At 42.0% G+C, this 19442-nt stretch overlaps 1 protein-coding gene across 9 annotated transcripts in view; it reads right to left on the bottom strand.

The window, feature by feature from the left end:
* SH3KBP1 (SH3 domain containing kinase binding protein 1) overlaps positions 1 to 19442 on the bottom strand; it is a 331797-nt gene that overhangs the window by 147927 nt on the left and 164428 nt on the right. For 5 of the 9 annotated variants that reach the window (XM_061407987.1, XM_061407990.1, XM_061407988.1 and 2 more), the window contains 3 exons: positions 18327 to 18430; positions 6850 to 6979; positions 6265 to 6324 (listed from right to left, as the gene is read on the bottom strand). In XM_061407987.1, coding sequence (XP_061263971.1) covers positions 6265 to 6324; positions 6850 to 6979; positions 18327 to 18430 — 294 coding nt within the window. The remainder of the gene's footprint in view (positions 1 to 6264; positions 6325 to 6849; positions 6980 to 18326; positions 18431 to 19442) is intronic. The other 4 variants (XM_061407992.1, XM_061407995.1, XM_061407996.1 and 1 more) reach the window with 1 other exon arrangement.

Genomic DNA, 19442 nt, shown 5'->3' with positions numbered 1-19442 from the left:
TCTGTGTCCTACAGACATGGTGGACTGCTTTGAAATCTTCCCTTTTTGACAGATGTGCTCCAACTAACTAAAGCAAAAACTTAAGACATTCAAATCACTGGCTACATAGGGGAATCAAAGAAACAAGTGTTTTAGATGTTCTCGTTAGACTTGTAGCTCTTAAGGACTTGATGACAAAGCAGAGCAAGTAACAGTGGCTGGTTTTTATTTGGGTGAATTTTTATCCTGCTTAACTTCAATCATTAAGGTAACATTACTCCTAAGGAGTACAGCTGTCTTGTGAGCCAGATTCCCCCCATCCAAGAACTGAATGGCAGCAGTCCTCTTGGTGTCACAAAAAGAAAAAGAAATCAGAATTTCAATGAACAATTTTTCAATTATTTTCAAAAAAGTACTTCAGTGTTTCAATTTCCTCCAAGTACAAGAGAACCTCCCTTTGTTCTTCTCCAGGACCAAGTCTGAGAATCAATGAGGTAGACATGGCGCTTCTGTCTCTGAATGGCCAAGCATTTCTATAAAGGTGCCCCCATCCACTGGCAGCGAGATGACTGGAAGAGGAGCCTGGGCTGGGGGTGAGCAAGGACACACACATTCCATCTAAAGAACAAGAGAGATGGGCCATGGAAAGGCCATGAATATGAGTGCTATTTATTTTATGAGGTGGGGGGTATACTCTACTATTAAATATTAGTATTTGAAGGCAGAAAACTCTGTAAAGGGGAAGGATTTTTCAATTTCAACACAAAATCATATGCTTACACTAGCATCTAATTTTGCCTGAAACTCTATTTCATCAATTTGCTAATTGCTCCTTCCTGCCACCAGAACATCATATACAAAACAAATATCATTTAATATTAAAAATAAAAAAGTATACAAATACCAAAGCATGGTGGATACCAGCCTGGCTTTAGTTTTTATAAGGCATGGGGCATTAAGTAATCCATTTCTCACAGCTAATGAAAACAAATATTTCTATATCATGGGGGTGGTTTGGCCTAAGTTTTAAAAGGCCACCGTCTTTGTCTTCACTTGACAAGTCACTAAAGTATCTGAACTTATAATTCAAAAATAAGGAATCAGGAAAATAAGAAAACCAATTAAAACTCAAATATCATGGTTATTAAGGGTTATAGAAAGAAAATGCAAACTTTCTCCCTCTAAAAACTATGGGAAAAAGCTTAAAACATTTCTGTAGCTAAACAATGTTTTCTTTAAAAAGAAAAACAGGAATGCTTTTTAGTTTTACAATTATTTCATACGCTTAAGAAATTAAATAATATCAAAAAGATGTTAGAAATAGGAGAGTCACATATCTTAAATGTGAAGCAAACGAAGTATGCATGAAATTGAAATTGGACAATAGTCATATCTGGATTTCTTTGCCTCTACATCCAAATAAATCTTACAGATCAAGATACTTTCTGATTATAATTTAATACCATAATATAATATCAATATAATTCATAATCAGTTCTATTTCACATCATTTAGTCAATACTTGCATATGCAAAATTGTCACTGAAAAGATAATTAATTCATCATAATCTGTGATAATTAGATGAAATAAGTTAAACTGTACTCAGCTTTGAAATTTGTTACGTGCTCTGTGAAAGGGTAAACTACAGGCCGTAAGAGAGGCAAAACTGAAGTGCGTGCAAAGTACAGGCAGGAAGGCTCACCTATATGGTGGCCTCAGAAGCCAGGACACACCCCAGACTCCATCTCACTGGGCTTTAGTGTTCACACTGACAGCACATTAGAGCTCTCAATTCCCTTCCATCCCTGACATAAGACCTTGCCCACACAAGTAAACCCTTAGATGTTTTGTTTTTTAAGAATCTAATTTAATTTTTAATCTAATCTAATTTAAAAATCAATTTTTTTCACTGTTAATCTCTTACACGGGAGCCCATTTCATTCTTCAAAAAAAAAAAAAAAAACCCTTCCTGTTTGGAACCATTTTGCAAGCCCTAATGAGAGAAGAGATATAGGTGATAATCATCAGTGGCTAATATTCAAAAAGAAACAGAACCAGACATTATGAGCTTCCAAATACACTGTCCACCACCACCTATGAAGCAGCTTTTTACCCCTACCCCCCAAAATCTCTCAAATCTGAATCTAATCAAGGCCCTAGATCTAATTATCAGTTTATAGGACAACAAAGTAAAGGATGCAGCAGACATGAAATCAGCAAAAGGCAAGCTGTGGGGAACTAATGGACAAAGGATCCCACTTTCTTCAACAAAAAGGTGACATGGAGGAAGAACCTAGAGATCCAGAGACTTGAGACATACCAACCAATTACACTGTATGTACTTTCTTTGGGTGCAGATTCAAACAAACAAATTGTGTTAAATAATAGAAGAGTATTAGGAGAAAGTGAATATTGACCATATAGGTAATTATTGTGAGGAATTACAACTATTATTGTTACTATTAGGAGTGATAACAGTATTTAAGATATCCTTTTATTGACATATTGAAATTTTTATGGATGAAATTATATATTTGGGGTTTGCTTCAAAATAATATGAGGGAGGATTGTGCAGTGGTGTAATTGCAATAAGCTGGCCACAGCCTGCTAACTGCTGGAGCTGGGTGACAGGTATGCAAGGGTTCATCATACTATTCTCTCAATTTGTGTATGTTAGAACATTTCTATAATAAAGAGTTGAGAAAAATCTTTTTGAAACGGCACCTTTAAAAGTTTCAGGAATTCTATGAAAGGTAAAGGTGCCTTCAAATTAAATACACAGCAGAAAGTTTCTGCTGCTTCTAAGTCGCTTCAGTCGTGTCTGACTCTGTGCGACCCCATAGACAGCAGCCCACCAGGCTCCCCCGTCCCTGGGATTCTCCAGGCAAGAACACTGGAGTGGGTTGCCATTTCCTTCTCCAATGCACGAAAGTGAAAAGTGAAAGTGAAGTCGCTCAGTCGTGTCCAACTCTTAGCGACCCCATGGACTGCAGCCTACAGGCTCCTTCGTCCATGGGATTTTCCAGGCAGGAGTACTGGAGTGGGGTGCCATTGCTTTCTCTGAAGTTTCTGCTACTACCTGACAATTAATTTTCTTATTCAAGATAAAATGTTTAAATCAACATATCAACCAATACAATTGCTGCAACTCTTTCCTTTATAAATTAGATTACCCTGAATAAAGATCGAAAGTTTACAGATTTTCATAACCAACCACCATATACAAAAATACATCAGGGCAGGACTTCTCCAGTGGTCCAGTGGTTAAGACTCCCTGCTTTCACTGCAAGGGGCACAGGTTCGATCTCTGGTCAGGGAAGTTCTGTGTGCCACGTGGAGTGGCCAAAAAGAAAAAACACCAGGGTTACAGAAAAGCAAGTTCAAGCAATTTGCATCTGTCATTTGAAGCTAAAAACGCCTCCTCAGAGTCAGAAAGGATTTAGCAAGCATTTACTGAATACCTACCATGTGTCAAGCTGTCTGGCACACTTCTTTATAAATATAATGCAATGTTTCTTCAACTGCACTCATCCATTGGTTGACAAAACTCAACTGAGTAACTATCCCTAAAAACATTCTAGAAGTAGAAATGCGAAGAGTACAAATATCAAATGAGTTTCTGCACATACAGGTGTGTCTATGTGCATAACAAAGAGATGTATAAGGATACATGAACACAAAGTTTTCTTCGTATATACCAGGATACAGGTTTTTCCTGTCTTTTATATATATATATATTTTTTAAACCTTCTCCTAATGTCTACTAGCATTTTAATTGAGAAGATTTTTATATGACATCACTAGGGTCCCTAAAAATTACCAAAATGGTATAAAACATTATGAGTTTGACTTTCCCCCAGAACCATGTATTAATTATGGAATCTCTGTGAAAACTAACTGGTCTAACAAAGACCTTTATTAACTACAGCTCAGCTCATACCAGAGTAAAAAGCTAGATATCTTTTGTGCATTAACTCCATTTGTCTTTCTCAGTTCTATGATAAAAGTAAATATGCATGTATTACAGCTATTGAAGATATTGTCCCTGGGGCAAAGTGCACAAAGGGTTCAACGGGACCTCCCTGTACAGTGGGGGTTTTTTGGCAACTTTCTATGACCCTACAATTATTTCAAAACAAAACGGTGTTTCTTTTATGAAGTAAAGTACCCTGAAACTAACTCCATTCCCTGGAGATAGACAATAAGCAGATTCACTCTAAAAGCAAAGTTTCCATGTAGACAAATCCTACCAGTATACATAATCTCTGCATGTGATCTGATCTAATTATATGTATTTTACCATCTCAGTGTAAAGAGCTACTGAACAGCCTGTCAGAACAGTGAGAGATGGTATTTCTCTCTTTCAGGGGATGATCTCAATTTAGCAAGCCCTAGGGACATGATAATCACATCTGCTTTCCTCTGAAGCCCTTCATGACCACCATCGTCCCTACATCCCTCTGGGACTGGGCTCTCTCTGCCTGTGTATCTCACTGTTCCTCACACACCTGGCTAGCTGAGCACCTGCGCACCTTTTCTCAACTGCCGCTGGTTTGTGCACCCTCTTTCCTCAATGTGAGCTGACTGAAGACAGGGACCTTAACTGATTTGTCTCTGTATGCCTTCAGTGCCTTGTACAGCATCTTAGTAACAACAAGGGCTAAATGAAAGTTGAATGAAGACTAGAAGACAAGAAGGAAGGATGGATGGATGGATATGGACAGCCAGAGACATGAAGAGAAAGGCCCTCTTCTCCTTAACTACACATACAAGAAGATTACAAAAGCCATGCATTTCTTTCACAAGCATCCATCCTTGTTAGGAAACCAGGCCTCTCTGGAGGCCTCAAACCCCCTCACCAGGGACAGATCCTGTGAAAACTAAACATGGCTGCTGGAATTATCAGGCTGTCCCAGGCCTGAAACGGCAGACTCGTAACTGACTGAGAGTGCTGGGGACAGCAGTCTCTGAGAGAAACAGCCCTTCTGATCGTGTGATGAAAGGCTAAGAGATGGGGGGAACCATTCCACTCCGTCTCCTAACCTCCTGCCTCAGAAATTCCAGCACCATGTGCTTTGAGCTGAGGAGTGAAGCAGGGTCAAATATGCACATTACTGACTTGGAGGAAGAGGAGATGGTTTATTGCAACGGTTCCAAGAACATAGGAGGCATTACTTCTCTGAGCTCCAGCTCTGGAAGCACACCTAACATGGCAGGACACCAAGAGGTCAAGGTTCTCCCAAAGATGTGGTCCAATACCTCTCCAAATCTCCTTTTCCGCATCAGTAGAGGAATCTCAAAGTAATTTCCAAATGTAGAGAGAATGCTTCAGTGAGCACAGTACCAACTGCTGTGTAAATAGCCTCAACATACTAACAGGCTATGTCCCAAGGGTTAATAATGATTAACAATGAAGGTGACCATTTATAGAGGGTCTTCTATAGGTGAGGTGGTTTTTATACATTCTTGCCATGGGAACTCATAACACACTTACCCATAGGAATAATGGTATGATGGATGACCTGATTTGGTCCTCCCTCCAAGAAAGCCCATCTAATGCACAATAGCCCTGAGATATAGTATTGTTATTACAGGACCCAGTCACAACACTATTCCAGTGTCTGACAGGAGAAGCACAGCACTGAGAACTCTCGTGTGCAATCTGGAAGCCATAGCAAATGCCAGTCTCATGGGGTCAAGGACACTTCCTGCTGTCCTGCCCATACGCATCAGGTGGCCTATGTTAGCAGAGAATTTCCTTATCCCAAACCAGAGAATGTAGGAGTCTCAAGATGCTTCCTTTGCTCCCAAGTCAGCTCCTCTCTTTCCTATCATAGATCCCAGGATGGAATGAGGTTCAGGGGTAGGGGCCCCAGACTTTGGACACCACTGAGCTGATCAGTCAATGCCACTGAAACACCAAGTGAAGGAGATGGCCCTAGCACGACTCCAGAAATGGCTTTACCTCCACACTAGGGATGTGCCCAGTCATGCCACTGGTTGAATAAAAAGAGACACAACTAAGTGGCAAATACCACTCAAGTCAGACTTTTCCAAATGGAAAAGAAAGCAATTTAAGAATTATTTTGACAGGACTGAGCTGTCCTCTACTTGTTAGGAAGGAACGTCTGCAGCCCCCACCAGTGCCAAAGCGCAGTGACACAGTCGCGCCTCTATAACATTCACACGCACGACTGCGGCTCAAGACGGCACAAGAGGTACACAGACGCTCACATAAGGAAGTTGGGTTAGCGACTGGGAGAACAAAGCTTCCCGGGCCTGACCTTTTGCTCCGTGAGCTGGAAAGGGCAGCAGAGAAGCTGGAGGGAGGAGAGCTTCAGGCCCTGGAGAGAAAAAGACCTGGAGTTCGTTCTCACCATTGCAGTAGGACACGCGTGCTCACCTGACGTGGGGCTGGACCCTCAGCTGGCTTGGCCCACGTGTGTCCTGAACATCATTCTTCTCCCCACCAATGATGTTGTGTGTGTGTGTGTGTCGTTTTCTCTAAGTTCCTCAAGAGACGCTGTGAAATATCAACAATCTCATTTGATTCATCTTAAAAATAATTAGCAACTTGCAGGGAGTGACACTTGAGAAGTATACAGAGGTACGGCAACCTGGGCCATCCATGGGGGAGTGGGAAGGTCGAAAGTCACCTATCCAAAGATATTAATAGTATGCGTCTGTGAATGTCACACACTTACAGTGATACACCTACTAAACCACGGTGGGTTAAGGCAGCAGAGCCAGGAAAATACTCATGAGCTTCTGTCACAGTCACTTAGTGAAGGCCAAGGAACAGAGGGGAGGCTACAGTGGCACCCGTGGGTGCCCCTACCCTCTCCTGTGTGGTGGGAGGACTTCCTTACTTGACTTGGAGAGCTGATCATCCTGGGAAATGCCGAGGTCATCCGACTCCCCTGACAGCTCCTTGATGAAGTTGGAAGGAAACATTCCAGTCTTTCCATTGAGAACACCTTCCCACCATCCTTCTTCTACCTGCACACATGTGAACAGAAGAACAGAGGCAGGACTCAGGTTAGACGTGGTGTTTCCCAGTTTTCTGTCCCCTCTGTATAGGGCCAAGTGCAAAGCTCATGCAGGGAGAGCTGCGGGACCCAAAGCTTCCAAGGGAACAGGGAATGAGACGGCAGACCTCACAGAGCCTCGAGATTCAGGCACAGGAAGGGGTTTAACCCAGGGACCATAAACACAAGTGGAAAAGAATTAACACTTTATTTTCACTAACCTCCAACTGAAATTTGCCATCTCCTTTGACTGGGAATATAGGTAACATACCAGACTAAGAGAAGAACCTGTGATTTGACACCAACGAAATAATATTTTCATATCGCATCATAGATACTGTGGGTATTTCAAGATATCGTTTGCACTCATCACTACTTTGAAGTGGTGGTAGTTATCACAGCTGCTGGGAGACCTTGTTATTTAATGTATTAATAAGAAATTCTAACAAACAAGTACACATAGATTAATATACCACAATGGCTCCCTTGGTAATCTTATGTGTTTTATGTGTGTGCATGCTCAGTCATCTCTGACTCTTTGTGACCCCATGGACTGTAGCCCACCAGGCTCCTCTGTCCATGGGATTCCCTAGGCAAGAATACTGGAGTGGGTTGTCATTTCCTCCTCCAGGGGATCTTCCTGACTCAGGGATCAAACTCGCATCTCTTGTATCTCCTGCATTGGCAGGCGGATTCTTTACCACTGTGCCATATGTATTTTATATTATGCATATGTTGCTAGTATTTAAAAACTGAGAATGGCTTTCCCAGATTACCAAAACTAACCAGACAGCCTAACAAAAACTGCTTAAGAATCTATGGAATAAGAACTTGATCAGAAAGTAGAAGGACCCTCTGCAGGTTTCTGGAAGGTTTCAGATTACCCTGAGATGAACAGATATGGGATGAAGGGAGGTAGGGAGGGCAGTCAGACTGCAGTGACCTGGGTGGGAGAATGAAGGCTAGATCTGGGGAGGGGCGACAATGAACAAGGCATGGACAGATTTGAGGATCTATGAGGGATCTGCTGGTCTGCAGCAACCAACTAGCTGAGCTGAGTGAGAGAAGGGTTAAAAAAAATCATCCTAAGTTTCTGTGATGAAGCCACTAATAGAAGAGCAGAAGTGAGAATTGTGAACTGGCTTCTTGGAAGAAAATAACAGAGCATTTTGAGAACTATGAAGTATTCAGTTACCAGTAATGGTGTGGTATACTAGAAAGAGACCTAGAAACTTTGAAAAAAATTTTTAACCATGTGCACATATTACCTACTCAAATCAACAAATATAATTTAAAAGCTTAAATAATTAAAACAGAAAATAAAATTAAGAGTCAAAAGCCCGTTCAAATCATATTCTGAAACTTAGCAGTTGTGTGATCGTTCAGATTTCCTACTGACTGAACTCTGACTTTCCTATTTGCACAACTGCATGATGGGTACACTTGATGTGTTAGAAATAGATGTATTATGATACTACACTAGGGGCTAGGGACACAGGACTGTACAGGACATGTTCTTTTTTTCCCCTCAAGAAGGTGACAATCAATCAAGGTAGAAAGGGCATGTGGTTTAAAGATGGCAGAGGGTGGGAGTGACAAAAACCTAGCAAATGCAAGGTAAAGAGATAAGAAAACACCATGACCTAGCACAAACCAAATGTGTTACACAAAGTTGAGCTCATCGAGATCTGGAATGCTAAAGGAAGACTTGGAGAAAAAAAGGAATCAAAGTTAAGGTTGGCCTTAAAGAGTAGAAATATCAGGTATAAGTAGGGGAAGGTAAATGCGAGATATTCAGGGGAACGCTGACGGAGCCTCAGAATGGAGACAACCAGAATGGCATTTAGAGCATGTGTTAGAGAACTCCTGGGATATCTAGACTCACAGAGTGGACATTACATCTGCGTGATCACAGAATCTTCAGGGAAGAATTCAGACAACAGCACTTATGCATGACTGTCCCTATTCAATACCAAATCACAGCATTTAATAGCATTTCCGCTGAACTCATTCCATGTTTCTATGTCAACTCTACTGATACGTATTATTCTTTCAAGGAGCTTTTTATAGGATTAGAATGGTTAGGAAGCTTTGTCATAACCCTGAATATAAACAGTTGCACAATTTGTAGCATTGGGTCCTTTGTGTTTGTCCTGAATAAGGAACCATAAAATGACCTTCTTTCTCCCAGAAATCGCAGGGCAGGAGGGAGAAACCAAGGGCATGGACCACAAATGAGCAGCTCCTGTCGCCATCCCCAACAGTGCAGGGCAGCTGGGCCAATTCTGTTTTATTCACTTTGACAGTATCTAAAATGCTCGCGTTCCAGTAATAAGCGGCTCCAGCTCGAGATCCCTGAAGGAAGTGCTCCTGATGTGTGGGCTCGGCAGGCTGCCTGCTGGGAAAACAGGGGTGTCTTCACCTCACCACACCCCCATATGCCTGCAGCCCTGTCACAGCACAGTCTGAAAGGAGAGGCCAAAAGGGAACTGGCAGACGCCTATCATTAGCCTTGCAGCGCACAGAGGAGCACACAATCAAACCACTGCTCATCGCCCAGGGGGGTACACTTCCCATTACAGGCGCCATGGAGGGCGTGTCTGTACCCAGCGGCAGAGAGAGCTGCTCAGTGCTATTTCCTCCTACAGACTACTGCTCTGGTTGCAAGATTCAGGCTGGAGATAGGAGACAAATGATTCCCACCCTCACATGATCCCTCTTCAGCGATATTCCAGTTCGACTTCCTGCAGCAAGATGAGGACACTGAAGCCCATGAGTATTACAGTCATTCATGAATGGTTGGATGGATAAATGAATGGATGGCAAGGAAATCAACCAGGAGAAATCCTCCATGGGGGGCTATGAAGCCCTGATTCCTCCACAAAAGGAATTTTCCCTTCTGTGAGAAGCAAAATGGACCAGGAGACCCTGACTATATTGCCCGCTGTTCTTAATTAGGTAACACCACACTCAGGCCTGTGTACCCCTCCCAATTTCACCAATATTTAATAAGCACCAATTCTGCATTGCCCTAGGACCTCAGGACAGATTCATCAGTGAACAAAACAAAGATTCCATCCTTGAGAATCTTCTACAAGAGTGGAACATGCAGAGTCTGCAGAACACCTGCTTAGAAATCAGGTTGCTTATGCTTATGTTTCTATATTTAAAGAGAGAAAGGAATGCATCCATTTGTAATAAAGTGAGGATTATGGATGTTACCAAGGGCTTATGATTTCTTTCCCAAAGAAAGTATTCAGGTGGGACAGACACCGACCTTCTCTGCACCAACACACAAGTATCAGCAGGCTTCTGCAGGCCTGGGCTTCCAGGCTGAGAACAAACCCCTTGTACCTCCAAGACCAACCCTGCCAGCTCTGGAGCCCATGGCTGTGTCCCAGAGCTGGGAGCAGGGCAGCTTTACATGGCAGTGTTTCAGAAAGAAAGATGCAGTAAAACCACTTAGACCATTGTGTCTGTGGGCCATGCACTTCGTAAGTCTTCACAGTCACCAGCATCTAAGTGGGTTCAAGGCCCATGGAAGTAGTTTTCAGCTCTTAGCCCTGTTCCAAGTTGCAGAAGAGGCTGGGAGAATTACACCTCCATCTCTAGCTCCCCAACTCATACAAACATTAGCAACATTTTCAAGGCACTGAAGGGGATGCCTGGGAATACAGAGGTGACCCCAGTTACTCAGAACACAGGTGCATCGATTTTACTGCATGTTGCTTCACTGTGCCTCACAGATACAGCATTTTTTCAAACTGAAGGTGTGTGGCAATCCTGCCTCAAGCAAGTCTATCGACACCATTTTCCCAACGGTATTTGCTCACTTTGTGTCTCTGTGTGACATTTTGGTAATTTTTGAGTATTTCAAACTTTTTCAGTAGTATCATATTTGTTATACTGATCTCTGGTGATCTTTGATGTTACTGCTACTACTGCTGCTAAGTCACTTCAGTCGTGTCCGACTCTGTGCGACCCCATAGACGACAGCCCACCAGGCTCCCCCATTCCTGGGATTCTCCAGGTAAGAACACTGGAGTGGGTTGCCATTTCCTTCTCCAATGCATGAAAGTGAAAAGTAAATGACCCAAAAGCTCACATGATGGTGAGCATTTTTTTTTAGCAATTTAGACATCATACTATTATATACTTAATAGACTACAGGATAATATAAACATAACTTTCATATGTACTGCAAATTGAAAAATTACTGTAACTCACTTTATTGCAATATTTGCTTTAGTGCAGTGGTCTAGAACCCAACCTGCAATGTCTCTGAGATATGCCTGTAGTTCCTACATCACTGTTGAAGTTTTCCCTCTCAACTGTACCAAGGAGGGGAACAACAGATTCACCAAGTCTAAAATCTACTTCAGGGTATAAGCAACAAGACAGGAAAGGTCCATTTAAGGGTTGCTATAGCTTTTCACATCCAATTGCCCTTTGTTACCCATACCCCAGTCAGAAGTATACCGGAGGGGACTTTCCCGGTGGTCTAGTGGCTAAGACTGTGCTTCCAATGTATGAGGCCCGGGTCAGGGAACTAGATCCCACATGCCACAGCCAAGAGCTCGCATGCTGCAACTAAGATCCTGCATGCCACAATGAAGACTGAAGATCCCAGTGCCACAACTAAGACATGGTACAGCCAAATAAATAAATGTTTAAAAAAGCTCACTGGAGAGGCCAGTGTGAAGGAGAAGGGAAGCATGGGGGAAGCTCACAGCAAATGGGTACTTGTGTTTCATTGTTTCAAGAGCTGTTTTGCCATTCTTTCCAGAAAGAAACATGGTTACAAGTTGAGCTCTAAGGAAAGGCCCACATCTCAAGATCACTCAAATTTTCGTCAAAACTTATTAATACTTGGTAGTTTCTATGTTTCTGGGAATGTACCCATTTCTTCTAGCTTGGCCAATGTGTTGGCATATAATTGCTCATAACAGTCTCTCCAGTTCAGCTCAGTTCAGTTCAGTTGCTCAGTCGTGTCCGACTCTTTGTGACCCCATGAATCGCAGCACGCCAGGCCTCCCTGTCCATCGCCAACTCCCAGAGTTCACCCAAACTCATGTGCAACTTATGATCATCTATATTTCTGTTGTATCAGCTGTAACTTCTCTTTCACTTCTGATTTATTTATTGGAGTTCTTTTCTCTGGGTGAATCTAGCTAAAGAGCTGTCTGTTTTATCTTTCCAAAAAACCAGGTCTAAGCTCCGTTGATCTTCTCTATTGTCTTTTTAGACTCTACTTCATTTATTTCTGGTGATCTTTGTTATTTCTTTTCTTCTACTAACTCTGGCAATAGCTTATACTTTTTCTTGTTCCTTGAAGGCCTTATGCTAAGTGAAATAAGAGAAACAATGAACAGCATAGTGAATATAATTAATAACACTGTATTGTGTTTTTGAAAATTGCTAGGAGAGATCTTAAATGTTTTCATCACAAGAAAAATACTGTAATTATGTGTAGTAATGGATGTTAAGTAAACTCACTGGAGAGATCTTTTTGCAATACATACATATATCAAATCATTTTGCTGTACACCTAACATTAGTATAGTTATATGTCAATCATGTCTTAATTTTAAAAATTTATTCAGAAATGATTAAATGAGAATTACAATAACAGTCATTTCTCCTACCTATGAGAGGTAGGGGGAAATATTTTAGAAATTTTTTTAAGCTAGAAAAGCATCAAGATACTTTTTAAAAAGTTTTTAAATTGAGATAATTCATTTAAATTTACAGATCTTAATGGTAAAAGTCAAACAGTTGTGATAAATGCATGCATACACCCATGTAACCCATACTTCTATTAACATACAGAGCATTTCTATCGCTCCAAAAAATTTCTTTGTGTTCCTTCCTAGTCAATCTACCTCCAAGCAAGCACTAATCTGACTTCTATCACCTATGATTGGTTTTGCCTTTTCTAAGAACTTAATGTAAATGTGCTAAGACATGGTTTTACCCTTTGGATACTGCTGAAAAAATACAAATTGTTTCTGGAAAACATTTTTTCTATTTGTGGAATTGGTGGGAAAAAATATTTTTGAGGGAACCATTTTCTGAAGCCATAAATACCTACATTATTTTCTATTTTCATTGCTGTAAATAACCATACTTGTTGATCTGGGGACATGGGAAGCTGGTTGTGTCAACTATAAAAAAGCGTTATCTAGGTTCTAAATGCCCAAGTCAACATTTTCCCCAAATTGCTACATCTCTTTGTCTGATTACCTCTCTGGGCAGGACCATACCAAGAAGAAGTTGATTTTTATCCCCTCCCCTTATTCTTCTCAGAACAAGTCTATTCCACATGAGAGGGGTCCCTCAAAAAAAAAACCTATAGGGTAATGACTTAAGAAAATATATATGATACATATTTAAGACTTAAGCAAATGCTGTCCAATGAGAGAGAGCAATGTAGCCACGATTTTCCTGACAGTGGCAAGGGTTTCTGGTACGGCTCTTACAGACATCCTTCAGCAATGCTTGAAAGTCCTATCCTTCAAAACAGCTACATATCAGATCCTGTTAACAGCTGAGCAACTTCAGTCAAGTTTCTTAACCTCTCTGAGCCTCAGTTTCCTCAGCTACAAAATACAAATACTGATCACACCTTCCAGTGATTTCTGTGATGACCAAATGAAATATCATGTATGAAGGTACTAGCACAGTGCCCTGGCATGTGGTAAATACCCTATAAACATCAGCTTCCCCATCCCATCCCACTGGCCTTCTCTGCAAGTGTAGAATGAAGGGTGGGGGACCTCTTGCCAGGGGAGCAGGGGCAAGTCTGGCTCTTATTTTTGTAAATAAAGCTTTATTGGAACACACACACAGAGACTGGCTACAGGTTAGTCTACAGGCTAGTCTAGACTGCAATGACCAGTCCGCCCCACTCCAGACAGAAATGTCACAACTGTGTACTTAAAAATGCCTACCAGGGATTTAGCCTGCTAGCTTTCCTTTTGGAAAGTGAAGTCCCATTAACTTCACAAGAACTTCTGTCCTCCCTGCAGGCCACTGACTGCTCCCCAGCCAGGAGGCAGAAGCACTTTCCTGAGTGACCTTCACTTTGCCAGCCCCACTCATCCCTGGACCGCCCCACACTCTCCATTTCTCCTCTGGCCACGCTGCAGAGACCCATCCAGGCTGAGCTGGTAACTTCAGCCAGAAGTGCTGCCCCCCTCACCAAGGGTCAGGGCCATGTCCCCCTAGACCTGCTCCAGTTCACTGCTCTTCCTGCCAGCACACAACACGGTTAAAGAGTACAAAATACGTAGGTTTGAAGACAAAAGGCTAGTGGTGAGAAGGAATATGATCGTAATTTGAAGGTTTAAAAACATGGTGCCAAATTAGGTATAGAAAAGACAGCTAAAAGTTTGGGAGGTGAGGGAGTGTGGAATTTTAGAAGAATTATTAATGCTCATTGCTTCCCTTAAGTTGTCCTCAATCCACTTCAAGGAAACCAGTGGTGGGACTTCCCTGGTAGTCCAATATTTAAGACTCTGTGCTTCCAAGGCAAGGGGCCCAGGTTCGATCCTTGGTTGGGGAACTAGGATCCTATATGCCACTTAGTGTAACACTCCTACTTCCAAAAAGTTTAGAAAAAACAGTGGGAATAGTAGAGGATGCATCATGGATGCAGAGAAGGTGGAGCTCAAACCAACAAATACATAGTTTAGGAAAACGCCCTGGCCCTAAAAGGCAGATGAATATACATTTTTAAGCTAAGATTACATGTTAAGATGGACTTCCCTGGTGGCTCAGAGGTTAAAGCATCTGCCTCCAATGCGGGAGACCCGGGTTCAATCCCTGGGTCAGGAAGATCTCCTGGAGAAGGAAATGGCAACCAATCCAGTATTCTTGCCTGGAGAATCCCATGGACAGAGGAGCCTGGTGGGCTACAATCCACGGGGTCACAAAGAGTTGGACACGACTGAGCAACTTCACTTCACTTCTACATGTTAAGATATAAGTATATCATTTTTTAGGATTCTCTACCTGCTTCAACTGTTCTCAAGAACTGGTCCATATATTCAAAATCCTAGGAATTGTCTCTTAGGGGCAGGGGGGAAGTAGGGGCATGTGTTTGTATTTGTAACACTTTGTGTTTGTATTTGTTACAGCTTTGTAACACTGTAGAATTAATCTATGAATCAATTTATCAATAAAAATATAATCTATATGCACATACACAATATGTTATCTTTCTCTTGGCAAACAGATTGATACTATAGTATTGCAAAGCTATTACTATGGTCTTATCATAACCTGCTCCTGTGATTTAAGGGATTTTGTTTATTTGGGATTTTTATTTTGTTTTTAGTCTTCAGTGGCATTAGACAGTAGAAACCTACTGGCATTTATATAACATCTGTTATAGGAGAAAAGGACAGACTTTATAAGATAATGCAATATTAGAATAAACTTCAAAAGTAGGGAAATTAACTTCTGGTGATATAATTTTAAAATATGGATTAAAAGGTAAATGTTTATGCTTTGTTTTACAGAAATAGCAGAGGCTACCCAGTTAGTTTTCCTTTTTCCTACTTGAGGCAAGCCCAGGACGAAGCCTAGCACTGAACGGGCATGGATGGTAAAGAGGCTGGGCCCACAGAGGGTGGTGAAGCTCTTCTTCCAGGAAAGGAGAACACCAGCCCTGCAATCATCCCTCTCCCTTAGCAACCCTCACTTGGTTCACCTGGAGTCAACAGACAGATGAGACTCAGCAATAATTCCAGAAATTTATTAAGAACTTTTATCTTGATTTGTATTTCTTACAGTATTATTACAACATTAAAGGGAAAACCATCTTCTATAGCAGATCCACTTTCAATTCTGGGGCCCTTTCTGTCTGCGATCACATGCATTGAGATAGACTTCAGACAATTATATTCAACTGCTCCTAGTGAATGTAATTTTGTGACTGATCTATTCATTTATTTTGAAAAAAAAAACTTTTCATACTTCCATGTATTCATTTACTTATTCAGCAAGCATTTATTAAAGTATGTGTTAGGTTTCAGGCACTATTCCATGTACTATGAATATAAAGATAGAGAAAAACCAGATCCCAGCTGTTGAAAAGCTCTCAGGTTAGTGGAATATAGCAGATAATTACAACACACAGTATTGTAATAAATATAAAGGTTTCTGTATTTACCATCTTAAAGGCTTCACAATCTTCTAGCTGGATAATATACCTTAATTCACACAACTATTCCCTTTCTTGATGATTTTTTCACTATCACAAGCATTGCTGCAATTAACATGTTTAACATATTTTTTTCTGTAACCATTTTCCATGAATAAATTTCTAGGAGTAAGATTACTGAGTCAAAGGGTATTAATTCAGATTTTTATAGCTCTTGATGCACCTTGCTAAATAGCATCAAACAAGGATCATAAAGATATACAAAGTCACCATTTCTTCTAATCACTGCCAAGGTCTCACCACTAAATATTGTTTTAGGATTTTCAAAAGGAGGTACCCAATCAAATTGTCTTAGTTAGATTAATTAGTAGCAGGTTAGAACACTTTCTCATGGTTCAGATTTTTATTTCCACTTGTGGGATGGGTGTTTATATCATATCTATCCTTTATCATTCTTATAATAGCTTCCTAATATATTTTCCTATGTTACATATATAAAAGTATTTCAAATTTTTTCCTGTTTGTTGCCCTCTTTGTTTAGCTAAACTCACTTCAAATCATACCAAGATTTTAACTCTTTTTTTTTTTTTTTTGGTCACAATCGTTTATTTTTTTCCCCTGGAATTTCTTCCCTGGTTTCAGTCTTAAGAACTGTGCCCGTCTACCATTGGCATAAATGTTCTACTCTGCTGGCCATTCATTTTGCACTCATTCAGCTTTCAACAAATGTCTCCTATGTGTTGTGCTTGGCACCAGGAATAAAACATGATGAACGACATACTAATTCAAATGATCCAAAACTGGGAAACTGGCAAAAAGCGGGTTACTGCATGTCCTCCCACACTGGGAACCACACTGATTGATTCTTTAGGGACAAGTATCTTTGCTTGACACACTGTTTACTTTTTATGAGGAGAGTTTACAACTGTGTTAGTGCAGATGCTAACTGCTAGAAGACTAAGAACAAAGTGAATGAGTCTTGTCAGATAACCATGAAAATAACCTCTGACCAGAAGAGAGAGAGATTCATCCCCTAGAAAAGATGACCTCAGAGGTTCGTCTCACTGCCCTGTAGGATGCGACATAGTTTCGCATCTAACTTAGCAATCTTACTCAAGCTTTTTTCTCTTTCAATCATTTATAAACACTTTGCTCTTTCACCATTCTCTTTGAGTCAGCCTTACCATCTTGCAGATGCCCTCATTAATGAGTTAAATACAGCTTTGATGCATGCTCCCTTTATGTTTATACGAGAGTCCAGAAATCTGTCTGCTGGCATCAGCCCTACCACTCCCACCCACGTCATACTTCACTTAACCTCCTCCTTGACTTCTGGCTTCCTAGTTTTTTTTTTGTTTTTAATAAATCATGGGTTTCTGTAACATTGAATGGTATGCAGCAAATGAAAGCAATTGGAAAACTATCACTATACACAGATACATATGTTGAATCAGGATGAATGATCAGATTCTAAGTGCGAAGCCCAGGATGCTCCCACCCTCAGGGAGTGGAGCCCCAAAATCCCATGCCAGGGTCTGGTGGGACATCTCACCAGCAGGCCTGGCTGCAAGCAGCTGGGACCATGCAGGGACAAGGTAATGTAGGGCAGTGAGAGAACAAAGGTCTCCAGCCAGGTGGACCTAGCTTCAACCCTCAGCCCTGCCTGTTATAGCATCTCTCAAGCCTCTTTCTTTATCTACAAAACTAAAGTGGTTATGAAGAGTCAATGGACCAATGTGTAAAGAACCTTGTCATGCCCATCACATACTAGGTCTTCTATCAATGTCACTTGTTTCTTTCCCTCTGAATCCTCAGTGCTCCCCATGACGAATACCGAATCCATCCTTTAAGGTGGACGTGGTCACTCTGGATACCAAGAGTCTATGAGTACTTGAAGCAAAGGAGGAAAGCTATGGTACTGGGTCGGTGTTAGCTAGCATGCAGTGAAGAAGACCACAGTTTTAAATGGTCTACATCTGCCCTCAGCGGGTTGGGAGGCACACCTCTCTAGAGGAATCTCTTCTGGAAGACTCAACCAGATGATGTCCCTAGTCTCTTGAGTCCTAACATCCCCCACAGCAAGGCCAACTAGCCACAGGTGGGTTCTGACAGTCCATGAGAGGCCCTGCACCCACCCGCCTGGCACACGTACCTCTCCCACCACCTCTATGATGTCGCCGACTTTCAGCTCGAGCTCATCATCGTTCTGCGGCAGGTAGCTGAATGCCACCTGGCACCGACGCCTCCGTCGCTCGCCTGCATAGGAAAAGGAAAATATTCAGATCCAGCTCTGGTCTCAAAAATCGATTTTAAAGAGAGGCATCCTAGGCATGCAGGCAAATTAAGCTGACTTGTCTCAAATATGCTCTCTGGGACATGGCTAGAGACATGGCTAGAGGCATGGCAGCTCTGGTCTCTGGGAAAGAGGCAGGAGAAAGCAGAGCAATGCTGCTTGGTCTTTGAAAAGCTGCTGGGTCAGAAAGGCATGGATATGAGAAACTGATCTGGTGGTGCAGAAGGCAAAAGCCCACCCCGAAGCGCTGGAGCACAGTGTTGCCTTAAACGGTTTTCCATGGACAGGGCTTTGTATTTGCTGCTGGTGACTTTTAATGAAAGCTGATGTGATAACAGTGGAGGGAAAAGAATGGTCTGCTTCTAATGCTAGCGAGGCAGAGGAAATTCTTCCCAAATGTGCAAAGGAAAAGATAAAGTATTCTGGCCTTTCTCTCACTAATCATCACCCTTTTAACATGCTGGAACTCAGGCTGATAAGCAAAGGCTGATTAGATTTCAGCCTACTCTTGGTACCATTCCAAATGCCCCACAGGGGATCAGCAAATCCACTTCGGTCCTCTTCTCTCTATCCCAGGGGAGCCATTAGCAGGATCCCTGGCTGCTTACACAGAACCAATCCAGGAACATCAAGAGAAAAGCCAGGGCCACACTTTGCTTGACTGAAGGACACTCAAAGTCACAGCATCTCACTCCCCCAGTGTGGCCCCACTGGGAGGTCCTGGTTCAAAGCTGTTCAAATCCAGATGCAACTATCCACGCCACAGACATGCACTGTGGGGAGACAGAACATGCACATGGGGTGTGTGATGGGGCTTAGTGGGCAGAGACAGGCAGTGGAAGAGGCCCAAAGTGCACAGAAGTGGACCAGAGAGGGGCACTGAGACCGGCACTGCTCAGAAGCTCATCGCTCAAGGCTGACCACCTCACCTCATTCCTTCCTGCTGCCACATGGCCTCGAACGCCATAGGGATCA

The sequence above is a fragment of the Bos javanicus genome, chromosome X (assembly GCF_032452875.1).
Source record: "Bos javanicus breed banteng chromosome X, ARS-OSU_banteng_1.0, whole genome shotgun sequence".
Lineage (NCBI taxonomy): Eukaryota > Metazoa > Chordata > Mammalia > Artiodactyla > Bovidae > Bos > Bos javanicus.
The sequence above is the reverse complement of the archived record's forward strand: the minus strand, read 5'-3'. Positions and strand labels throughout refer to the sequence as shown.